The 25,835-nt window shown below is 46.2% G+C and overlaps 1 protein-coding gene across 1 annotated transcript in view; it reads left to right on the forward strand.

The window, feature by feature from the left end:
- Window positions 1–5,859: 5,859 nt before the first annotated feature.
- The window catches only part of LOC311118945 (cell adhesion molecule 2-like), a gene marked incomplete at both ends in the record, with an annotated part of 31,035 nt that continues 11,059 nt past the window's right edge, over window positions 5,860–25,835 (forward strand). Inside the window, 3 exons of the mRNA XM_084193694.1 lie at window positions 5,860–6,021; window positions 6,218–6,308; window positions 6,441–6,619. Coding sequence (XP_084049820.1) covers window positions 5,860–6,021; window positions 6,218–6,308; window positions 6,441–6,619 — 432 coding nt within the window. The remainder of the gene's footprint in view (window positions 6,022–6,217; window positions 6,309–6,440; window positions 6,620–25,835) is intronic.

Here is a 25,835-nt window from a genome sequence, read left to right on the forward strand (position 1 = left end):
TGACTGACTGACTTCCTGACTGACTGGCTGACTGACTGACTGGCTGGCTGACTAGCTGACTGGCTGACTGACTGACTGACTGGCTGACTGGCGGACTGACAAGCTGACTGACTGACTGACTGACTGACTGACTGACTGACTGACTGACTGACTGACTGACTGGCTGACTTACTGACTGACTGACTGACTGACTGGCTGACTTACTGACTAGCTGACTGACTGACTGGCTGACTTACTGACTGGCTGACTGGCTGACTGACTGGCTGACTGGCTGACTGGCTGACTGACTGACTGACCGGCTGACTGGCGGACTGACAAGCTGGCTGGCTGACTGACTGACCTGACTGACTGACTGGCTGACTTACTGACTGGCTGACTGACTGGCTGACTTACTGACTAGCTGACTGACTGACTGGCTGACTTACTGACTGACTGGCTGACTTACTGACTGGCTTACTGACTGACTGGCTGACTTACTGACTGGCTGACTTACTGACTGGCTGACTGACTGACTGGCTGACTTACTGACTGGCTGACTTACTGACTAGCTGACTGGCTGACTGACTGGCTGACTGACTGGCTGACTGACTGGCTTGACTAGCTGACTGGCTGACTGACTGACTGGCTGAGATTATTTATTTATTTATATATTTATTTATATTTATGTATACTGAATAAAGTGTTTACCTCTCCTCTCCTCTCCCTCTCCTCTCCTCTCCTCTCCTCTCCTCTCTTCCTCTCCTCTCCTCTCCTCTCCTCCTCTCCTCTCATCCTCTCCTCTCTCCTCTCCTCTCCTCTCCTCTCCTCTCCTCTCTCCTCTCCTCCTCCCTCCCTCATCTCCTCTCCTCTCCTCCCTCTCTCCTCCTCCCTCCCTCTATCCTCTCCTCCCTCTCTCCTCTCCTCCCTCTATCCTCTCCTCCCTCCCTCTCTCCTCTCCTCCCTTTCTCCTCCTCCCTCCCTCCCTCTATCCTCTCCTCCCTCTCTCCTCTCCTCCCTCTATCCTCTCCTCCCTCTCTCCTCTCCTCCCTCTATCCTCTCCTCCCTCCCTCTCTCCTCCTCCCTCCCTCTCTCCTCTCCTCCTCTATCCTCTCCTCCTCCCTCTCTTCTCTCCTCTCCTCTCCTTCCTCTCTCCTCTCCTCCCTCTCTTCCTCCCTCCCTCTCTCCTCTCCTCCCTCTCTCTTCTCCTCCCTCCTTCCCTTCCTCCATTCTTCTCATCAATACTACCCCTACAGCACTGCACCTTTCTTTCTCTTGTTCTCTCATTCTCTCTCTTGCTCCTCTGCTTCTCTAAATCATCTGTTCTGCATGCTCAGTCACTTTCCTGTTTCGGCTCAGGGCCCTCCTCCCCCTGGAGACCAAGTAATTGACAGCTCTGCTGCGTTAGCAATGACTGACAGAGGAGAAGGAGGAGACAATTGGCTGAAGGAGAGAAGGGACAAAACATTAGAGTGAGAGAGAGAGAGAGAGAGGAGAGAGAGAGGAGAGAGAGAGAGAGGAGAGAGAGAGAGAGAGAGAGAGAGAGAGAGAGAGAGAGAGAGAGAGGAGAGAGAGAGAGAGAGAGAGAGAGAGAGAGAGAGAGAGAGAGAGAGAGAGAACGGAGCGTTCAATCAAAAGTTAGGACACCAGCAGGAGGTTTGTCCAAAGTCAGATCCTAACTCTCAGAGCCAGCTGGCGTTATGGTAGTGGGCATGCTCACTATAGTCAGAGACATAGGACTCTCATTATAGTGCTCTATATAGGAATAGTGTGACATTTGGAATGCAGACAAAATCTCATCTACATAGGACAGGATTGGGTTATCTGGGGGCTGGCTTGGTGGAGTATCTTTTCTCTGAGCAATTATACCTGAACTGTCTCTGTCTGTCTCTCTGTCTCTGTCTCCTGTCCTCTGTCTCTGTCTCTGTCTCTGTGTTTGTCTCTGTGTTTGTCTGCTGTCTGTCTCTGTCTGTCTCTGTCTGTCTCGTTCTCTGTGCTGTCTGTGTCTGTCTGCTCTGTCTCTATATCTGTCTCTGTCTCTCTCTGTCTCTGAGTTTGTCTCTGTGGCTGTCTCGTGGCTGTCTCTGTGTCTGTCTGTTTCTGTGGCTGTCTGTCTCTGTAGCTGGTCTCGCTGTCTGTCTCTGTGTCTGTCTGTCTCTGTGTCTGTCTGTCTCTGTGCTGTCCTCGCTGTCCTGTCTCTGCTGGCTCTGCCTCTGGCTCTGTCTCTGTCTCCTATGTCTGTCTCTGTCTCTGTGTCTGTCTCTGTCTGTCTCAGTGTCTGTCTCTGTCTGTCTCTGTGCTGTCTCTGTGTCTGTCTGTCTCTGTCTCAGTGGCTGTCTCGTGTTGTCTGTCTGTCTGTCTTCGTCTCTGTCTCTTGTCTCTGTGTCTGTCTCTGTGTATGTCTCTGTGGCTGTCTGTCTTTGTGTCTGTCTGTCTCTGTCTCTGTGTCTGTCTGTCTCTTGTCTCAATGTCTGTCTCAGTGTATGTCTCTGTGTCTGTCCTGTCTCTGTGGCTGTCTGTCTCTGTGTCTGTCTCTGTCTCTATGTCTGTCTCTGTGTATGTCTCTGTGTCCTGTCTGTCTCTGTGTCTGTCTGTCTCTGTGTCTGTCTGTCTCTGTCTCTGTGTCTGTCTGTCTCTGTCTCTATAGCTGTGTTCGAATACTCATACTAACTGCACTAACCGTACTATTTGTGACGTACATTGAGGATATAGTATGCTTATTGGTCATAGTATGGATATAGTTAGTATGCCAAAAGTTCCCGGATGTCGTACTACATTCGCCAAAATAAGCAAGTATACAAGGAGTGGACACTATTTCCGTGTTTTTAGGGCCCATAATGCAATTCTTGAAATTGACTTGATTATTCACTTCATTCTTAGTTTTAGCTTAGGTGCGTTCGTAAATTCGCTCTGGCTATCTACTCCGATTTCAGTGTACCTGTGCCAGAGCGCAGAATAAATAAATTATGAATTTACGAACACTCAACACCAGTTGAATATGGCCGGTGTCAGTAAACGTCGGCAAAAAAGCGTAATTAAATTGTTGCCAGCAGCACCGTTGCAGTCACCAACGCACTGGATAACATAAAAACAGCCTAACCAGCTCTGCTAGGGCGAGTAAAATGGTCAGAGTGAGATATTCTCTCATTTGTGTCTGGAAGTAGCTAGCCAACGTTAGCCAGTTAGCTTGGGTGCTTTGTGAGGTCAGAACGCTCGGATCAACCCTACTCCTCGGCCAGAGCGTCCAGTGTGCGCTCTGAACGCTCCGAGAGTGAAACGCTCTAAATTTACAAACTGACAATCTGACAACGCTCTGAAATTACGAACGCCGAGAGCGCACTCTGGCACTCCAGATTGAATTTAATAACACACCCGAAGTCGTAAAAGGATACCGTTCGGTTACAGTATACTAAAATGAACTAATAGTATATAGTATGTAGTATATACTCTTTAAGTATGTAGTATACAGTATGTTAGTTTGGGTATTAGAACACAGCTTATGTCTGTGTCTGGCTCTACTACTATTCACATATTCAACTCTCTCTCTCTCTCTCTCTCTCTCTCTCTCTCTCTCTCTCTCTCTCTCTCTCTCTCTCTCTCCTCTCTCTGTCTCTCTCTCTATGTCTCTGTCCCTGTCTCTATCTGTCTCTGTCTCTCTATGTCTCTGTCTCTGTCTCTCTCTGTCTCTGTCTCTGTCTCTCTCTCTCCAAGTCGACCCCATCCCTCTTTCACTTCTTCTCTGAGTTAATCCCCAGCCCTCCCTCCCTTCCTCTGTCTTCAGGGGGTATGCATATGGTGTACAATATGGCCTGTCAGTGGGGTGTCATGTACTCCCCCCCCCCCCACCCCCCATCTCTCCTCCTCTTCTCCACTCCATCTCTTCATTCCAAAAAAAATTCAGTAATTATAATTGATGGACATTTTTGAAGGGGTTGATCCATTTTTCGGGAAAATCAAGTCAGAAAGTGAAAATGAGAAACTTCAAATGCCTTTTTAAACCGCAACTACAGTGATGGAGTGTTGAAGAAATAGAAAAACGAAACTCTGATCGGCGGTCGTGGTGAAAAAAGTAACGCTCCTTTTAAATCCACTGCTCAAATACAAGTCCTCCTGTAGCTCAGTTGGTAGAGCGTGGCGCTTGCAACGCCAGGGTTGTGGGTTCGATTCCCACGGGGGGGGGGGGCAGTATGAAAAATGTATGCACTCACTTAACTGTAAGTCGCTCTGGATAAGAGCGTCTGCTAAAATGACAAAAAAAAAAAAATTGTAATACACTACAAAGGTCTCCTGCAACAGGGGGATCAAATTAAGATCATACATCTGTATCACTGCTCAGGCAGAACATTAATGCATACATGAATTTATAGAGCTGTGAGGGGGGGGTAGAGAGTGTGTGATTGTATGTGTTACAGATTCACACATCGCTGAGGATTTAGTCAAAAACCTGTTTTACGCTGTGAACACACAGTGGTACCTTGGACAGTTTGTTGACATATGAGAGAGACAAAGAGAGTAAAAAAATAGCGACTTTAAGACAACTTTTGGACGTGTCTGTTCAACCATAGTCTGTTTAGGAACAACAGAAAGAAAATCGATATTACACACACTTCCCTGATTCACACACACATACACACATGCACACACACACACACACATACACACATGCACACACACACACACACTCACACACACTCACACACATACACACATGCACACACACACACACACTCACACACACTCACACACATACACGCATGCACACACACACACACACACTCACACACATACACACATGCACACACACACACACACACTCACACACACTCACGCATGCACACACACACACACACACACTCACACACATTCACACGTACACACACATCCCGTCGTGTTGTGTGTTTGGGGAAGATGAGTTGTCAGCTGAATGTTGTCAGAGTTTTACCACGGAGACGGGGAGGACAGGGAGTTGGCGTGTGTGTTTCTCTGTGTCTGAGTGCTTTGGGCCAGATCGAGTTGGCGTGTGTGTTTCTCTGTGTCTGAGTGCTTTGGGCCAGATCGAGTTGGCGTGTGTGTTTCTCTGTGTCTGAGTGCTTTGGGCCAGATCGAGTCTGTGGTTGTCTGACAACAATCTCTCACAGTCTGACTTCAGAATTTGACGTTTTTGCACTTTTCTCTAAACGTCAAATGTCGAAGTTGCTCCTAAAGTCAAATTTTGAAGTTAAGGGTTAAATCATTAGGTTTAAACACTCATTCTGAAAGGTTAAGTTAAGGGTTAAGGTTTGGGATAGGGTTAAAACATTAGGTTTAAACACTCATTCTGAATGGTTAAGTTAAGGGTTAAGGTTTGGGGTTAAAATAAAAAAATAAAATGGATGTCTACCACTGGGATTAAACACGCAACCTTAGGATTACGTCTATCTGCCATCCGGGTCCACAACACCCCAGCAAAACCCAAGTCTACTAGATGGTAATAGTGCTCACTGTTACCCCTAGTGGCCGGTTTTTAAGGCATTTCCCCGACGTCTTCAGGACGTGGAGAGACGTCCAATTTTGAAGTCAATACTCGGCATTCTGGCCGTGTCTGAAGCACGAAAACTGAAGTTGAATCCCTCAGCGAATGTCTACTTTGAGATAGTACTGCAATGCTTGATGGGAAATAGAGTGGCACACCGTATTGCGATCGTTTTGTAGATTAAGTGGTGGTGACACGAACTCACACTATCGTGATGAAGTAGCTCTGCCTGCAACTTCAAAACCAGTGTCACCCCCACCCCCCCCGGTCTAATAGCTACGGTGTTGGTTTCCTGAGCTGGAGGCTGGGAGACCAAAATCCTACCTGTGACCCATGTTGACGTTTTAACCCACCTGTGCTGTGTGTTCCAGGCGCCAAGGAGGTGAACGCCAGCGGGAAGACCTTTACAGTGACCAGTTCTCTGCAGCTGCTAGTAGACAGGAGGGATGACGGCGTAGCGTACACCTGTAAAGTCGACCACGTAGCCCTGGCACAGACGCCACAGCAGGCTACGGAAGTACTGGAGGTGCACTGTGAGTATAGCACACACACACGCACACACACACACACGCACACGCACACGCACACACACGCACGCGCACACACGCGCGCACACGCGCGCGCACACACACACACGCACAAGCGCACACACACACACACACACACACACACACACACACACACACACGCACACACACACAAACTTTCTTAACCTCCGTCTCTCTCTAGATGCTCCTCGTGTGGTGATCACCAATTCGTTGACGTTCCCTCAGGAGGGGCAGTACCTGAAGCTGGAGTGTGTATCCAAAGGAAACCCCTCGTAAGTCAACACACAAATACAACCATATCCGTTATATATGAACCCTACAAGGATTTTTTGGTCAGTATTTTAGAGGTCCAGGTGACCAAAGTCATCTGGCAATGTCTGAGGTTTGTCCTCCCGTTTCCCCAGGCCAGACCCCGTGATGTGGACTAAGGATGGAGGAGAGCTACCAGATCTGGAGCGTATGATCGTAGAGGGAAGAGAGCTCACCTTCACCACCCTGAACAAGACAGACAACGGAACCTACCGCTGTGAGGCCTCCAACCACCTAGGCACCAGCAGCGCTGAATACATACTCTACGTCTATGGTAAGAGAGACTCATTATTTGAAGACAGAAAATGAATAGAGATTGAGTTTTCTTCCCCCCGAGCTTTAACCTTTTTTGTTTGTAATTCAACAATGCCATTTCAGTGACCTTTAAAGCCTGAGATACCAAAGACTGAAATTGGGATCTGATGCCCCTCTGCTTGGCACTCAGCATTAAGGAGAATGATTGGGGGCAAGGCTTCTACCTTATAGTCTGTTCTGGCTCGGACAAGGCCAATTATATACCGATTCAACAACATTTGGAGCAGTAAGGTCTGTGTTAGGTGGCAGGAAGAATGTCGTCGCTATCAAAATGATTATTTCAGAACTTCTAGAGTCTGTCTATCTCTTAGCTCAGCTTTCCATTCAGTTGGTTCCATGACAACTACCCCAGAGAGAGAGAGAGACAAAGTGGTCCCATGACAACTACCCCAGCAGAGAGAGAGACAGAGTGGGTCCATGACAACTACCCCAGCAGAGAGAGACAGAGTGGGTCCATGACAACTACCCCAGCAGAGAGAGAGACAGAGTGGGTCCATGACAACTACCCCAGCAGAGAGAGAGGCAGAGTGGGTCCATGACAACTACCCCAGCAGAGAGAGAGAGACATAGTGGTCCCATGACAACTACCCCAGCAGAGAGAGAGAGACAAAGCGGTTCCATGACAACTACCCCAGCAGAGAGAGAGAGACAAAGCGGTTCCATGACAACTACCCCAGCAGAGAGAGAGGCAGAGTGGGTCCATGACAACTACCCCAGCAGAGAGAGAGACAGAGTGGGTCCATGACAACTACCCCAGCAGAGAGAGAGGCAGAGTGGGTCCATGACAACTACCCCAGCAGAGAGAGAGGCAGAGTGGGTCCATGACAACTACCCCAGCAGAGAGAGAGACAGAGTGGTTCCATGACAACTACCCCAGCAGAGAGAGACAGAGTGGGTCCATGACAACTACCCCAGCAGAGAGAGAGGCAGAGTGGGTCCATGACAACTACCCCAGCAGAGAGAGAGGCAGAGTGGGTCCATGACAACTACCCCAGCAGAGAGAGAGACAGAGTGGGTCCATGACAACTACCCCAGCAGAGAGAGAGACAGAGTGGGTCCATGACAACTACCCCAGAGAGAGAGAGACAGAGTGTGAGAGTGGGGTGATTAAGAAGATTCGATCGTCTTGTTTACAGTAGACTGAATGTTAGGTGTACAGCTCACGTCATCCCTCACCAATGTGTAACCATCCGCTGTCTATTTCTCCACACCCCTTGTTTTTTCTGCTAAGCTCTTTATCATTGTGTTGCGGTAACTCACTTCATCCACCACCCAGCAGCTTTTCATCCACCACCCAGCAGCTTTTCATCCACCACATACCTGGCACACAAACATGTACCCCCATTCCTATAAATCCACTTATCACTCTCCAGATGATTCCTTCTCCCCTGATGTGTACAGTAACCTGTTTAGCTGTGTTTTGCCCACCTGGAGGAAGCTAAGCTGTTAGACATATGGTCTGGCTGTATTTGGTTTTAATACACTGGCTTATATCTGTCACAAATAGTAGTCTTCTCAGCAGCTCAGGGGGTCTATCATACACACACTGAGCCAGGTACCAAACAGGGGGAGGGGGGAGGTGGGGGAGGAGGGAGGGAGGGAGGAGGAGGGGAGATGGGAGGGAGTGGAACCACTCTGTCTAACTCTTCTCCTCCGTTCCACCACCGCCACTGATAGCATTTGTTAGAAGTAATAATGCTTAGACATAGAGAGCAGTACACTTTGACCTCCCATCTTCTCCTCTCCTCTTCTTCTCCTGTTTATTCTCCTCATCACTCCCTTTTCTGTTAGAGACAGATCAGGAAAGACAGGGGGGAAGGAAAGCAGTGAGAGAGAAAGAAAGAAAGAGATGAAAGAAAGAAAGAAAGAAAGAAAGGCTTTGGATAAATAGTTCATGAACACTTTTCAGATACATCAGAACCTCTTACAGCCATCAGATAAATAAGAGAATACCAGGGTAGACTACATTAACCCACATTGAGGGTAGACTACATTACCCCACATTGAGGGTAGACTACATTACCCCACATTGAGGGTAGACTACATTACCCCACATTGAGGGTAGACTGCAATACCCCACATTGAGGGTAGACTGCAATACCCCAAATCGAGGGTAGACTGCAATACCCCACATTGAGGGTAGACTACAATACCCCACATTGAGGGTAGACTACAATACCCCAAATCGAGGGTAGACTGCAATACCCCAAATCGAGGGTAGACTGCAATACCCCACATTGAGGGTAGACTACAATACCCCACATCGAGAGTATATTGCAATACCCCACATTGAGGGTAGGCTATATTACCCCACATAAAATGTGGAGTACAAACCACCCCCCCAAACACACACAGCAGAATCAATGGTGTACATGTGTAGTTTATAACGCAGTTTCGGGGAGAGAGCTTTAAGCTTCAGACGACGACACGCCAAATCCACAGCAGGAACTCCATATATGGGCTTGTTCTTATGTATTAAGAAAGCAGCCTTAGAGCAGAAACTCCATATATGGACTCAGACTTCCATATTGGAATGCGGCCCTGGAGCAGGAACTCCATACATGGGCACCGACATTCATATTGGAAAGCGGCCCTGGAGCAGGAACTCCATACATAGGCACCGACATTCATATTGGAATGCGGCCCTGGAGCAGGAACTCCATACATGGGCATCGACATTCATATTGGAATGCGGCCCTGGAGCAGGAACTCCATACATGGGCACGACATTCATATTGGAATGCGGCCCTGGAGCAGGAACTCCATACATGGGCACCGACATTCATATTGGAATGCGGCCGGAGCAGGAACTCCATACATGGGCACCGACATTCATATTGGAATGCGGCCGGAGCAGGAACCCCATAGCCCAGACACCTATATTGGAATGCGGTCGATCAGCAAGGAACTCCATATATGGACATACAGCCATAACCATGCCAATTTGCTCACCTGCAACCAATCTTCGTTAGCCACAACTGAATCAATCAATCAATCACATTTTATTTATTAAGGCCTTTTTATATCAGCAGATGTCACAAAGTGCTTATACAGAAACTCAGCCTAAAACCCCAAACAGCAGCAATGCAGATGTAGAAACACGGTGGCTAGGAAAAAACTCCCTAGAAAGGCAGGAGCCTAGGAAGAAACCTAGAGAGGAACCAGGCTCTGAGGGGTGGCCAGTCCCCTTCTGGCTGTGCCGGGTGGAGATTATAACACTACATGGCCATTAAGGCCAGATTTTTCTCCAAGATGTTCAAAAGTTCATAGATGACCAGCAGGGTCAAATAATAATCACAGTGGTTGTAGAGGTTGCAACAGATCAGTACATCAGGAGTAAATGTCACTTGGCTTTTCATAGCCGGGCATTTAGAGGTTGAAATAGCAGGTGCGGTAGAGAGAGAGAGAGAGTTGAAAACAGCAGGTCTGGGACAAGGTAGCACGTCCGGTGAACAGGTCAGGGCTCCATAGACGCAAGCAGAAGAGTTGAAACTGGAGCAGCAGCACGACCAGGTGGACTGGGGACAGCAAGGAGTCATCAGGCCAGTTAGTCCTGAGGCATGGTCCTAGGGCTCAGGTCCTCTGGGATGGGAGGGAAAGAGGGAGAGAGAGAGAATTAGAGGGAGCATACTTAAATTCACACAGGACACCGGATAAGACAGGAGAATAACACCAGATATAACAGACTGACCCTAGCCTCCCGGCACATAGACTATTGCAGCATAGATACTGGAGGCTGAGACAGGGGGGGTCGGGAGACACTGTGGCCCCGTCCGACGATACCCCCGGACAGGGCCAACCAGGCAGGATATAACCCCATCCACTTTGCCAAAGCACAGCCCCCACACCACCAGAGGGATATCAACCGACCACCAACCTACTACCCAGAGACAAGGCTGAGTATAGCCCACGAAGATCTCCTCCACTGCACGAGCCCGACAGGGCGACAAACCGGACAGAAAGATCACGTCAGTGACTCATCCCACTCAAGTGATGCACCCCTCCTAGGGACGGCATGGAAAGCACCAGTAAGCCAGTGACTCAGCCCCCGTAATAGGGTCAGAGGCAGAGAATCCCAGTGGAGAGAGGGGAACCGGGCAGGCAGAGACAGCAAGGGCGGTTTGTCGCTCCAGTGCCTTTCCGTTCACCTTCGCACCCCTGGGCCAGACTACACTCAATCATAGGACCTACTGAAGAGATGAGTCTTCAGTAAAGACTTAAAGGTTGAGACCGAGTCTGCGTCTCTCACATGGATAGGCAGACCATTCCATAACATTTGAGCTCTATAGGAGAAAGCCCTGCCTCCAGCTGTTTTGCTTAGAGATTCTAGGGACAATAAGGAGGCCTGCGTCTTGTGACCGTAGCGTACGTTTAGGTACAGTGAGGAAAAAAGTATTTGATCCCCTGCTGATTTTGTACGTTTGCCCACTGACAAAGAAATTATCAGTCTATAATTTTAATGGTAGGTTTATTTGAACAGTGAGAGACATAATAACAACAAAAAAATCCAGAAAAACACATGAAAAAAATGTTATAAATTAATTTGCATTTTAATGAGGGAAATAAGTATTTGACCCCCTCTCAATCAGAAAGATTTCTGGCTCCCAGGTGTCTTATATACAGGTAACGAGCTGAGATTAGGAGCACACTCTTGTTACCTGTATAAAACCTGTCAACAGAAGCAATCAATCAATCAGATTCCAAACTCTCCACCATGGCCAAGACCAAAGAGCTCTCCAAGGATGTCAGGGACAAGATTGTAGACCTACACAAGGCTAGAATGGGCTACAAGACCATCGCCAAGCACCTTGGTAAGAAGGTGACAACAGTTGGTGCGATTATTTGCAAATGGAAGAAACACAAAACAACTGTCAATCTCCCTCGGCCTGGGGCTCCATGCAAGATCTCACCTCATGTGAGTTGCAATGATCATGAGAACGGTGAGGAATCAGCCCAGAACTACACGGGAGGATCTTGTCAATGATCTCAAGCCAGCTGGGACCATAGTCACCAAGAAAACAATTGGTAACACACTACGCCGTGAAGGACTGAAATCCTGCAGCGCCCGCAAGGTCCCCCTGCTCAAGAAAGCACATATACAGGCCCCTCTGAAGTTTGCCAATGAACATCTGAATGATTCAGAGGAGAACTGGGTGAAAGTGTTGTGGTCAGATGAGACCAAAATCGAGCTCTTTGGCAACAACTCAACTCGCCGTGTTTGGAGGAGGAGGAACGCTGCCTATGACCCCAAGAACACCATCCCACCGTCAAACATGGAGGTGGAAACATTATGCTTTGGGGGTGTTTTTCTGCTAAGGGGACAGGACAACTTCACCGCATCAAAGGGACGATGGACGGGGCCATGTACTGTCAAATCTTGGGTAAGAACCTCCTTCCCTCAGCCAGGGCATTGAAAATGGGTCGTGGATGGGTATTCCAGCATGACAATTATCCAAAACACACGGCCAAGGCAACAAAGGAGTGGCTCAAGAAGAAGCACATTAAGGTCCTGGAGGGGCCTAGCCAGTCTCCAGACCTTAATCCCATAGAAAATCTGTGGAGGGAGCTGAAGGTTCGAGCTGCCAAACGTCAGCCTCGAAACCTTAATGACTTGGAGAAGATCTGCAAAGAGGAGTGGGACAAAATCCCTCCTGAGATGTGTGCAAACCTGGTGGCAAACTACAAGAAACATCTGACCTCTGTTATTGCCAACAAGGGTTTTGCCACCAAGTACTAAGTCATGTTTTGCAAAGGGGTCAAATACTTATTTCCCTCATTAAAATGCAAATCAATTTATAACATTTTTTACATGCGTTTTTCTGGATTTTTTTTTGGTTATTCTGTCTCTCACTGTTCAAATAAACCTACCATTAAAATTATAGACTGATCATGTCTTTGTCAGTGGGCAAACGTACAAAATCAGCAGGCGATCAAATACTTATTTCCCTCACTGTATGTACGGCAGGACCAAATCGGAGAGATAGGTAGGAGCAAGCCCATGCAACTGTTTGTAGGTTAGCAGTAAAACCTTGAAATCAGCCCTAGCCTTAACAGGAAGGCAGAGTAATATGACAACATTTTTGGGTTCTAGTCAAGATTCTAGCAGCCGTGATTAGCACTAACTGAAGTTTATTTAATGCTTGAGCCGGGTAGCCGGAGAGTAGAGCATTGCAGTAGTCTAATCTAGAAGTGACAAAAGCATAGATTAGCTTTTCTGAATCATTTTTCGACAAACAGTTTCTGATTTTTGCAATGTTACAAAGATGGAAAAAAGCTGTCCTTTAAATATTCTTGATATGTTCGTCAAAAGAGAGATCAGGGTCCAGAGTAATGTCGAGGTCCTTCACAGTTTTTTTTAGACGACTGTACAACCATCAAGATTAATTGTCAGATCCAACAGAAGATCTCTTTGTTTCTTGGGACCTAGCATCTCTGTTTTTTCCGAGTTTAAAAGTAAAACATTTGCCGCCATCCACGTCCTGATGTCTTAAACATAGGCTTCCAGGGTAGGCAATTATGGGGCTTCACCATGTTTCATCGAAATGTAGAGCTGTGTGTCGTCCGCATAGCAATGAAAGTTAACATTGTGTTTCCGAATGACATCACCAAGAGGTAAAATATATAGTGAAAACAATAATGGTCCTAAAACGGAACCTTGAGTAACACCGAAACTTACAATTGATTTTTCAGAGGACAAACCATCCACAGATACGAACTGATATCTTTCCGACAGCTACGATCTAAACCAGGCAAGAACTTGTCTGTGTAGACCAATTAGGGTTTCCAGTCTCTCCAAAAGAATGTGGTGATCGATGGAGTCAAAAGCAGCACTAAGGTCTAGGAGCACAAGGACAGATGCAGAGCCTTGGTCTGACGCCATTAAAAGGTCATTTACCACCTTCACGAGTGCAGTCTCAGTGCTTTGATGGGGTCTAAAACCAGTCTTCAGGAAGGCAGTGAGTTGCTGCATAACAGCTTTTCTAAAAATGTTGAGAGGACTGGGAGATTCGATATAGGCCGATAGTTGTTTACATTTTCTGGGTCAATGTTTGGCTTTTTCAAGACAGGCTTTATTACTGCCACTTTTAGTGAGTTTGGTTCACATCCAGTGGATAGGGAGCCATTTAATATGTTCAACGTAGGAGGGGCAAGCTTGACGGTTTAGAGGCCATGGCTATTTTCATGAATGTGTCAAGAGAAACAGGATTAAAAAACTTGAGTGTCTCCATTGATCCTAGGTCCTGACAGTTTTGTGCAGACTCAGGACAGCTGAGCTTTGGAGAAATACACAGATTCAAAGAGGAGTCTGTAATTTGCTTTCTAATGATCATGATCTTTTCATCGAAGAAGTTCATGAATTCATCACTGCTGAAGTGAAAGGGATCCTCTCTTGGGGAATGCTGCTTTTTAGTTAACTTTGTGACAGTATCAAATAGAAATGTTGGATTGTTCTTATTCTCCTCAATTAGGTTGGAAAAATAGGATGATCGAGCAGCAGTGAGGGCTCTTCGATATTGCTCTGTACTTTCTTTCCAAGCTAGTAGGAAGACTTCTACTTTGGTGGAGCGCCATTTCCGTTCCAATTTTCTGGAGGCTTGCTTCAGGGCTCAGTTATTTTCTGTATACCAGGGAGTTAGTTTCTTGTGACAAATGTTTTTTTGTTTTTAGGGGTGCAACTGCATCTAGGGTGTTACGCAAGGTTACATTTAGATCCTCAGTTATGTCGTTAACTGATTTTTGTTCTCCGATATCCTTGAGTAGGTGGAGGGAGTCTGGAAGGGCCTCTAGGAATCTTTGGGTTGTCCGAGAATTCATAGCACGGCTTTTGATGGTCTTGGTTGTGGTCTGAGCAGATCATTTGTTGCGATTGCAAACGTAATAAGATGGTGGTCCGATAGTCCAGGGTTATGAGGAAAAACATTTAGATCCACAATATTTATTCCACTGGACAAAACTAAATCCAGGGTATGACTGTGGCAATGAGTAGGTCCGGAGACATGTTGGACAAAACCCACTGAGTCGATGATGGCTCCGAAAGCCTATTGGAGTGGGTCTGTGGACTTTTCCATGTGAATATTAAAGTCACCAAAAATTTGAATATTATCTGCCATGACTACAAGGTCTGATATAAATTCAGGGAACTGGAGGGCTGTAAACAGTAGCTATAAAAAGTGATTGAGTAGGCTGCATAGATTTCATGAATACAAGCTCAAAAGATGAAAACGCAGTCATTTTTGGGGGGGTTAATTTACATTTGCTATCGTAAATGTTAGCAACAACTCCGCCTTTGCAGCATGCGCGGGGGATATGGAGGAGAGGCCTCATTTAACACAGTAAATTCATCAGGCTTAAGCCATGTTTCAGTCAGGCCAATCACATCAATATTTTGATCAGTAATTAGTTAATTGACTATAACTGCCTTGGAAGTGAGGTATCTAACATTAAGTAGCCCTATTTTGAGATGTGAGAAATCACAATCTCTTTCAATAATGACAGGAATGGAGGTCTTTATTCCAGTGAGATTGCTAAGGCGAACACCGCCATGTTTAGTTTTCCTCAACCTAGATCGAGGCACAGAAACACTGTCTGAGCAGTCACTGTAGCTGAGCTGACTACCCTGACTGTGCTAGTGGCAGACTCCACTAAGCTGGCAGGCTGGCTAACAGCCTGCTGCCTGGCCTGCACCCTGTCTCATTGTGGAGCTAGAGGAGTTAGAGCCCTGTCTATGTTGGTAGATAAGATGAGAGCACCCCTCCATCTAGGATGGAGTCCATCACTCCTCAGCAGGCCAGGCTTGGTCCTGTAGCACCCCTCCAGCTAGGATGGAGTCCGTCACTCCTCAGCAGGCCAGGCTTGGTCCTGTTTGTGGGTGAGTCCCAGAAAGAGGGACAATTATCTACAATTTTCTATATTTTGGGAGGAACAGGAAACAGTTTTCAACCAGCGATTGAGTTGTGAGACTCTGCTGTAGAGCTCATCACTCGCCCTAACTGGGAGGAGGCCAGAGACAATTACTCGATGCCGACACATCTTTCTAGCTAATTTACACGCTGAAGCTATGTTGCTCTTGGTGACCTCTGACTGTTTCATCCTAACATCGTTGGTGCCGACGTGGATAACAATATCCCTATACTCTCTACACTCGCCAGTTTTTGCCTTAGCCAGCACCATCTTCAGATTAGCCTTTACGTCGGTAGCCCTGCCCCCTGGTAAACAGTGTATGATCGCTGGATGATTCTTCTTCAGTCTGATATTGCGGGTAATGGAGTCGCGCCAATGACTAGGGTTTTCAATTTGTCCGAGCTAATGGTGGGAGGCTTCGGTGGCTCAGAGGAGAGACCTGAGAATGCTCGGCCTCTGACTCCGACTCGTTGCTTAATGGGGAGAACCGGTTGAACGTTTTCTGTCGGCTGAATGAGCGACACCGGTTGAGCATGCCGACAGCATTTCTTTCCAGAAGCCTTGAGAAAATTGTCCGTCTGCGGGGACTGTGCGATGGGATTTATACTACTATCTGTACTTACTGGTGGCACAGACACTGTTTCATCCTTTCCTAAACTTACATTGTCCTTCCCTAACGATTGCATTTGAAGCTGTGCTTGCAGCACGGCTATCCACACCATAAGGCGATAGTTTTCCTGTATATTATGAGTACAGCGACTGCAGTTAGATGGCTTAGTGTTAATGTTACTACTTAGCTTTTTCGGCTGGTGGAGGTCCTGTAGAACCATGTCCAGATAAAGGTTCCGGGGTGAAAAAGTTGAATGAAAAAAGTAGAGTGAGGAACAAATATAAAAATATAAAAATAACTAAGATGTTGGTAAAATGTGTTAAATGAAGATAGATTAAAAACCATCAAGTTTGGTAGCAACAAACAGCACCACCCTCATAGTATTTCAACAGAATCGTTCCTCACTCCTTTTACTTGCTTCACGAGAGCGAGGGGGAACTCTGATGTGTTGCCGTCTGAATGCCCAGGAAGACGCTATCGGAATGTGTACCGAGAGAGAGCCGAAGATTTTACGCCGCGACGGAAGTAGAACAGAGTTGAGTTTAGGGGTCGTTTATTCTGTGTGGCCACCTGCTCATACTCTTTAAAATGTTGGCGTCCGGAGAAGACACGTTTCTGAGGTGAGCAGGACGATTATGTGATGGAGTTACGCTGGGATGCCACCGGGCCGCAAGCAAAGTCAGGAGAAGAGGAATGTTGGGACAGGGACACAGAATGGTGGAATTCTGAGGAGGAATGGAGAGGAAAGAGGAGGTCTAAGAGAAATGAGGAAAGCAGGGGTTGGATTTGAATCTGAGGAAGATGGTGATAAAAATGGAGATGGGGTGTTGAAGAAGATTTGTGTCAAGTGCAAACAGAGTGAGCTGTGCGCCAGGCCGAGTTCTGGAGGTGAAATGGAAGTGAATGAGGTCGAGTTAAGTGAGGTGGAAGGTGTGGTGAAGAGCTCGGAACCCGAGCCTGGCATCAATGGACATTATAAAGAAGAATCTGGTCCAGTAGGAGTGACATTTTTGGAGAAAGTGGATCCTTGCCTTTTGGCGGATCCATTTGTGGTTTCAGGGTGGGTGGGAAAGGAGTTGGGTGCAGTTGAATCAGTGAAGGTAACCTGTAGTGGACTTGCGATATTTGTTTGTGTTTCTTCTGACCAGAGGGAGCGGGCGCTCCGTGTCACGCAACTTGGGTCAAGATCTGTTTCTTGCTTTGCGGTTAGGAACAGGGAACCATTGAAAGGAGTGATATCTGGGGTGGCGTTAAGTGTGGAGGTGGAGCAATTGAATTCAAGATTCCTGGTGTTTGTGATGCCTGCCGTTTGGCGCGTCGCAGACCCGGTGGTGAAACAGAGGAGTCACTGTCAGGCCTTTTGAGTCAGAGTCTTTACCCGACAAAGTCATGTCAGGATACATCAGTTATCCTGTTAGAGCTTTTGTGCTGAATCCACTGAGCTGTTTCAGGTGCAACGTTTATGGTCATGTCGCCGCAGTGTGTAGGAGGGAGATTCCAAGATGTGTGCAGGAGTGCATGGGACAGAGGATTGTTGTTTCGGTGGATGAAGTTGTGTGTGTGTCAACTGTAGGGGTGCCCATGTTGCTGGGGATCGGAGGTGTCCGGTGCGAGAGAGAGGCAGGTTGAGGTGGCCAGAGTCAGAGCAGTGCAGAAGGTGTCGTATGCTGAGGCGGTGGAGAAAGTAGAGGAGGATGGGTCAAGGGTCAAGGGTGGGAGATCCTGAGAGGATCCCTGTGAGTAGTAGATCTGTGCCAGCACAGAGGGATAGGCCAACGAGTGATATATGCTTCAGTAAAGTTAGCTTCTTGGCGTTCATAGCAATGGTTATCAACTCTACCGCAGAAATGGAACATCAAATCACAGAAAATAGATGTTGTGGTGGCAGCTGCAGAGAAGTATTTGGGCATACGAGATTTGACTTCAGAGGAGTTACAGGGTGTGCTGAGTGGTGGTGTCCCGTCCTCCCAGGCCGTTGGCATGGTGCAGGAGCAGATAGGGTCAAAGTAGTGGAATGGGATAGTTGGTTTTTAATGAGTGTAGGGTTAGTTTTTTTATTGTTGATTTTTTATCACAACGTATAATGGATTTATATTATAGTCCAGCTGGGGACGGTAATGGAACATATTGGATGCCAACCGCCATTAAACTCCAAAGAAGAAGAAGACTCCTTGTACTTCTGCCTAACAAACAGTTGTATTGCAGTTCATGCTGAACCATTGACCAGCGCTTGGCCCACCATTTGGTGCAAGTGGCCCAATTCCCGCCTGCTTGCCCATTCTCTGCTCCACGGTTTGTTCCCGGTTTTCTTAACCACGTGAACCTGACACATACAATTTCAGGATCTAGTTCGTATAGCTATCTAGCTAGCTAGCTACCAATGGCTGCTTTTCATTCCCCCACATCCAGCAGTGTAACATACATTAGGTCTTGCAGCCCCTAGCTTCGTTGGTAATGTGCCTTCATGTCGCGGCTCCCGTGGCTCCTTTCACCTTCTCGCCACTTGCCTTCCTGGCACCCCTCCCTCGTCCACGGCAAGCCTCCATGGTGCACCTCCCGCGTCCACGCCGCCCCCTGCCTCCACGGTGCACCTCCTGCGTCCACATCTCAAATTAAAGCTTATAATCAGTTGGAATACCAGGTTCAAATTGTGCTTCAATTTTTTTGTCTTCAAAAACTGTGAATCTATGGCATTAATTTGGATGCTTAAGGCAGAATCTTATTCTATACTAAATAAAACTAAATATTTCAACAACAATGTGAAGAAAGCGTGGTTTGAAATTTAAAAAAAAAAAATCTAAATAGTGTGCCTTCACCAGGATTCATTTTTTGGGTCATTTAGCAGACACTCTTATCCAAAGCAACATACTGTAGTGAGCACATACATTGTCATGTTTTTTTAAATACTGATCCCCCATGGGAATCGAACCCACAACTCTGGCGTTGCAAGCCCCATGCTCTAGCAACTGAGCCACACGGTACCTCATACCCTCACACCCTGAATGTTCTGTAGTTCTATATTATATCCCTACTCTACCTGCTAAGCTACCATTCAGGTGAAACTATATGTACAAGATCCTAAGTATATTTGTAAGTACGGTGTCCAGTAGAGGTCGGTGTTTGAAAGAAACTTCGAATCTAAGAAACCACCAGAACCACCAGTGAAATCAGTTGGAACTTGCATTTTGCGCGACACGGTTTGAAAAAGCACATGATCAAATGAAGCTTCAGACATCATTGATCACTTGCTTCTGATAAAGTGATACAGGCATCGGCACACTGCTTCGAAGTAAACTACTTTTCGAATCAAGCCCCGGGAACTCTGGTATCAAACGTAACATCACTATTCTTGCCTTCTGGAAGTTCCCGGCTCCTCCAGATTAGCCATTATGTAATCTGCAACTTGTACCCTTTGTCTGCCTGGACCATTTTGGGGGGCTACCAACTTTAACCTTCGTGCGAGTATTAACACTCATTCGACCAACACGGTAATCCATTGAAAGATGCACCAAACTGGGAAATATACCAACAGTTATGAGGGCAACCTCCGAGCAAGATGATGCTGAAGATGAGCTTCAGAGCTAGCTCCAGAGGAGTACGTGACTAAAGACTTTGGATATTTACCGGCTCCTGGAAGAACTACCATAGCAGAAGTACTACCATAGGAGAATAACTACTATAGGATAAGAACCACCATAGGAGAAGAACCACCATAGGAGAAGAACTACCATAGGAGAAGAACCACCATAGGAGAAGAACTACCATAGGAGAAGAACCACCATAGGAGAAGAACTACCATAGGAGAAGAACCACCATAGGAGAAGAACTACCATAGGAGAATAACTACTATAGGATAAGAACCACCATAGGAGAAGAACCACCATAGGAGAAGAACTACCATAGGAGAAGAACCACTATAGGAGAAGAACTACCATAGGAGAATAACTACCATAGGAGAAGAACTACCATAGGAGAAGAACCACCATAGGAGAAGAACCAACATCCACAGTCCCCCTCCACTTCTACCTTTCCCTGCGCTGGGCGGTCCAGCACAACCTTGGTCCAGGACCGGGGGCTCAGCCTTCTCAACCTTCTCGACCCTTTCACTCCCTTAGGCTCATTTGCCCCCCTTCCTGCCAAACGCACCATCTGCAACTCGATGTGCTCCACTCTAGTGCACGTCTACAGCAATCACATGGCCTTCCTACCACGAGACAGAACAGAGCCTCCCACTTCCACAGTACGGCCATCACGTGGCCTCCCTCACACATGTCGCACCACACAGAGACGGAACTGTGCCTCCCGCTTCCACCGTTTTCATCTATATTTTAGCTGTCTATTTACCACCACAAACCGATGCTGGCACTAAGACTGCACTCAATGAGCTGTATAGGCCCATTAGCAAACAAATACATGGTCACCCAGAGGCTGCACTCCTAGTGGCCGGTGCCTTTAATGCATGAAAACGGAAATACGATTTGACCCAATTTCTACCAGCATGTCACCTGTGCAACTAGATGCAAAATAATTCTAGATCACCTTTACTTCACACAAAGAGACGCATACAAAGCCCTCCCTCACCCTGCATTTGGCAAAATCTGCTCATAACTCTATCCTCCTGATTCCTGCTTACAAGCAAAAACTAAAACAGGAAGTACCAGTTGACTCCCTCAATACGGAAGTGCTAAGCTACAGGACTGTTTTCGCTAGCACAGACTTGGAATATGTTCATCCGATGGTATTGAGGAGTTTACCACATCAGACACCAGCTTCATTAATAAGTGTATTGACGACGTCATCCCAACAGTGACCGGACGTACATATCCCAACCAGAAGCCATGGATTACAGGCAACGTCCTCACTGAGCTAGGCTGGATCTGCCGCTTTCAAGGACCGGGACACTAATCCATCCGCTTATGAGAAATCCTGCGACGCCCTCAGACGAACCATCAAACAGGAAAAAATAGTTAGTTACTGTAAATAGTTAACCAATAGCTACCCGGACTATCTGCATTGACCCATTTTGACTCATCACATACGCTGCTGTTACTGTTTATTATCTATTCTGTTGCCTAGTCACTTTATCCCTATCTATATGTACATATCTACACTACCGTTCAAAAGCTTGGGATCACTTAGAAATGTCATTTCTTTTTTAAGAAAAGCATTTTTTTAAAGAAATACAGTGTAGACATTGTTAATGTTGTAAATGGCTATTGTAGCTGGAAACGGCTGATTTTTAATGGAATATTAAAGGTGTACAGAGGCCCATTATCAGCAACCATCAGTCCTGTGTTCCAATGGCACGTTGTGTTTGCTAATCCAAGTTTATCATTTTAAAAGGCTAATTGATCATTAGAAAACCCTTTTACAATTATGTTAGCACAGCTGAAAACTGTTGTGCTGATTAAAGAAGCAATAAAACTGGCCTTCTTGAGACTAGTTGAGTATCTAGAGCATCAGCAATTGTGGGTTTGATTACAGGCTCAAAATGGCCAGAAACAAAGAACTTTCTTCTGAAACTCGTCAGTCTATTCTTGTTCTGAGAAATGAAGGCTATTCCATGCGAGAAATTGCCAAGAAACTGAAGATCTCGTACAACGCTGTGTACTACTCCCTTCACAGAACAGCGCAAACTGTCTCTAACCAGAATAGAAAGAGGAGTGGGAGGCCCCGGTGCACAACTGAGCAAGAGGACAAATACATTAGAGTGTCTAGTTTGAGAAACAGACGCCTCACAGGTCCTCAACTGGCAGCTTCATTAAATAGTACCCGCAAAACACCAGTCCCAACGTCAACAGTGAAGAGGCAACTCCGGGATGCTGACCTTCTAGGCAGAGTTGCAAAGAAAAAGCCATATCTCAGACTGGCCAATAAAAATAAAAGATTAAGATGGGCAAAAGAACACAGACACTGGACAGAGGAAGATTGGAAAAAAGTGTTATGGACAGACGAATCGAAGTTTGAGGTGTTCGGATCACAAAGAAGAACATTTGTGAGACACAGACCAAATGAAAAGATGCTGGAGGAGTGCTTGATGCCATCTGTCAAGCATGGTGGAGGCAATGTGATGGTCTGGGGGTGCTTTGGTGGTGGTAAAGTGGGAGATTTGTACAGGGTAAAAGGGATATTGAAGAAGGAAGGCTATCACTCCATTTTGCAACGCCATGCCATACCCTGTGGACGGCGCTTGATTGGAGCCAATTTCCTCCTACAACAGGACAATGACCCAAAGCACAGCTCCAAACTATGCAATAACTATTTAGGGAAGAAGCAGTCAGCTGGTATTCTGTCTATAATGGAGTGGCCAGCACAGTCACCGGATCTCAACCCTATTGAGCTGTTGTGGGAGCAGCTTGACCGTATGGTACGTAAGAAGTGCCCATCAAGCCAATCCAACTTGTGGGAGGTGCTTCAGGAAGCATGGGGTGAAATCTCTTCAGATTACCTCAACAAATTGACAACTAGAATGCCAAAGGTCTGCAAGGCTGTAATTGCTGCAAATGGTGGATTCTTTGACGAAAGCAAAGTTTGAAGGACACAATGATTATTTCAATTAAAAATCATTATTTCTAACCTTGTCAATGACTACATTTCCTATGCATTTTGCTATATTTCCTATTCAAACTCATTTCATGTATGTTTTCATGGAAAACAAGGACATTTCTAAGTGACCCCAAACTTTTGAACGGTAGTGTACCTCAATTACCTTGTACCCATGCACACTCAGTACTGGTACCCGGTGTATATAGCCAAGTTATCGTTACTCATTGTGTTTTATTATTCCTTGTGTTATTATTTTTATGTTTATTTTTGTCTCTGCGTTGTTGGGAAGGGCCCGTAAGCATTTCACTGTTAGTCTACACTTGTTGTTTACCAAGCATGTGACAAATAAAATGAGATTTGATTTGATTTGAACTGCACCAACGCTGACCCCGGACTGGCCCTCCTACCCTCGCTCTCCTGCAGCCGGGACTCAGCCCCCATCTCCGCCCCACAGCCATTGGCCCTCCCCACTCCGAACCCCGACCCTGCACCCTCCGTTGCTGTTGACTGGACCTTCTGCAGCTTGATCCTTTTTTGCGGGGGTCCACTTCCCTAACGGCGACCTTCCTATCGTCACCCTTCACTCCTCCCTTCACAAACCTTTGTTTATAACAGAAAGAGGCCACCCCCGTCACCAGACACTGGTTTCAATCACACCTGAAGACCACCATCTTCCATGCAGTTTCCCACCCACACCTTCCGGATCGGAGCTGCCACCACGGCAGCACAAAATGGCCTCCCTGTTACCGTCATCAAGCACCTCGGCCGCTGGTCGTCCGAATCCTCAAACACTAATTCTGCTCAAACCATATGCATGTCCGACATGCCCAAAGATGTCATCACACCGGGATTCCAGTACATTCCCCACGACAAGACCAACCTCCACCATCACCCACTAGCCCGACGCACCAACAAATCCAATCCCCAGACACTTCCGTCATGTCATGCCTGGCCCGAAAAGGGCCCCAAGCACGCTAAAACCCTACGTACCCCTCCAGTTGGCTGGATGTTTATTTTGGGAGGGGCCAGCACAACCTCGGGCCACGACAGAGCTGCCATCAATGCCAAAACAATATCTCTACCAACTACTACCCCTTCTGACATGTTTAGATGGCGAATAGCCGAACTCGTGAATTAACTCTGAAAGTGTAAAATGTACATAATTTTCTGTGAACATATGAGTCCCACTGTACTGTGTAAAAAATATCACTTTTTAAAAAGTGTTAAAGGTCCAAAACAGTATTTCTGATTCCCATGTAAAATAGCAGTTTGACTCAAATATCACCATAATATTTGTTTTCGATAGAAATGCTCTACATGTTTTGAAAAAGTACTTTTTCTCTCATGGCTAACTACCAGGAAGTTTGAAAAGACAGGCTGAGTGGGCAGGGTGCTTATATTCATGAGCTCGCCTTGACAACTGCGTCAGAGTTTTGAATGACCATTCCCCCCCCTTTTGTTCCATGCTGGCTGAAGACCTAGCTAGCCAGTAACTAGCCAACACCAGCTATATAAACCACGCCCCTCTGCAAACATGCCTTCTCTGATGTTGGTTACAAGGCGGTAGTTATTTAAATTAGGTAAGAAAATATCATGTTACCTTTGGTGTATTAAAAATGAGAACGTTAGGATGATGTCACCCTGTCCCCTTAATAATCCTGCCTCCTAATTTGCATATTTCCCAGGGTGCCTTTTCTTTTTGAGTAAATTGTAGAGTTAACACCCATGACTGAATTATTTCCTTTTAGGCCTTCGGCTTTCACCAAGTGAGTTAGAATAACATTTGTACTCTTATGTTGATGGTCTAGTTATACCCTAACACATCAGGTCACATTATGCTGGTTTGCAAAGTGATGTGGAATCCAGCCAGAATTAGAATATCCAACAGTTGGAATTTTTATTCATTGACATCATGGTTAGGATACTTCATTAACAAATAACACTACCTAAACCATTTAAACCGGAACAACCATTTCGGTAACTGATTGGATTAGTTTAGAACACTATGATATGTATCTTTGTGTAGCATAAGATTAATCAATCAATCAATCAATGTACATGCAAAAACACAGATATTAAAAAAGTCAACCTGCAGTAGAGCATGCTGGGAAATATGATAACGATGGGGGTGGTTTTGATGGGATTGTTTTGCTCTCCACAGTGTAGAACAATACGTCTGGTTATTAACACCAACACTGGGGTTATTTTACACCACTGAGTGTTAATTTCACTCTTACAGAGTGAATTTAACTCCTGGCCAATTTACTGTGCACACACACACACACACACACACACACACCAGTGGCGGTCGGTGCTGTTTAAGGGAGGACGATTTTTTTATTTTATGAACATGGTCTTATTTCTATTACATCGTATTGGATGACTGTCAGTCATATTCCGTTCACCCAGTTCAATGTAACAGCGATAAGTTTAGGCTACTACATGATACTGACATTTTCCCTATAGCCATCATGAGGTTGCTACAACCAAGCCTATGAATGGAAGTTTACAGCGTATGTGCACACAGATCGAGATAAATATTTGCCTTGCACACTCTTGCCTGCATCTAGCTGATCTAGAGCGTAATCATTAGTCCAACAGTTGCAAACAAGAGTTTCTATTGGACAAATTCAGGTATGTTTATCCCTGTTTCGTTCAGTTTGCTTTTGTTTAAGAGACGTTTTTCAACCGAATTGTTGGAATGAATACACCCCTGATCACACGCAAACACAGTTCACTTTCATAGCAGCCACATACAAACAGCATGAACATTTTGTTTGTTGTATAATTCCTTCTCGCATCTACGCGCTCTCCTCCTCTCACCTTTTCCCTTCGCCTGTGGACTTCGGTGCACAACACATCAGCTGTCTGTGACCAGGTGACAAAACCTTTCCAAGCCAAACCTTCATATCATAACCGCTACACACAGCCTATATCGTTGTCACCATATTAGCTAACGACGTTAGTAACATCATAGTCAACATAGCTACTAGAACTAACACGTTAGTAAACCTGCTACAATCATGCAGTACATTGTACAGTCAGCAAGCCGTTTAGCAGCTACACCGGCGGGTCCCGGTGGCAATACATTAATAAAACCAAAAGCTTACCTTGACTT

This window comes from Coregonus lavaretus, assembly GCF_964263955.1.
Source record: "Coregonus lavaretus genome assembly, contig: HAP1_SCAFFOLD_5565, whole genome shotgun sequence".
NCBI lineage: Eukaryota > Metazoa > Chordata > Actinopteri > Salmoniformes > Salmonidae > Coregonus > Coregonus lavaretus.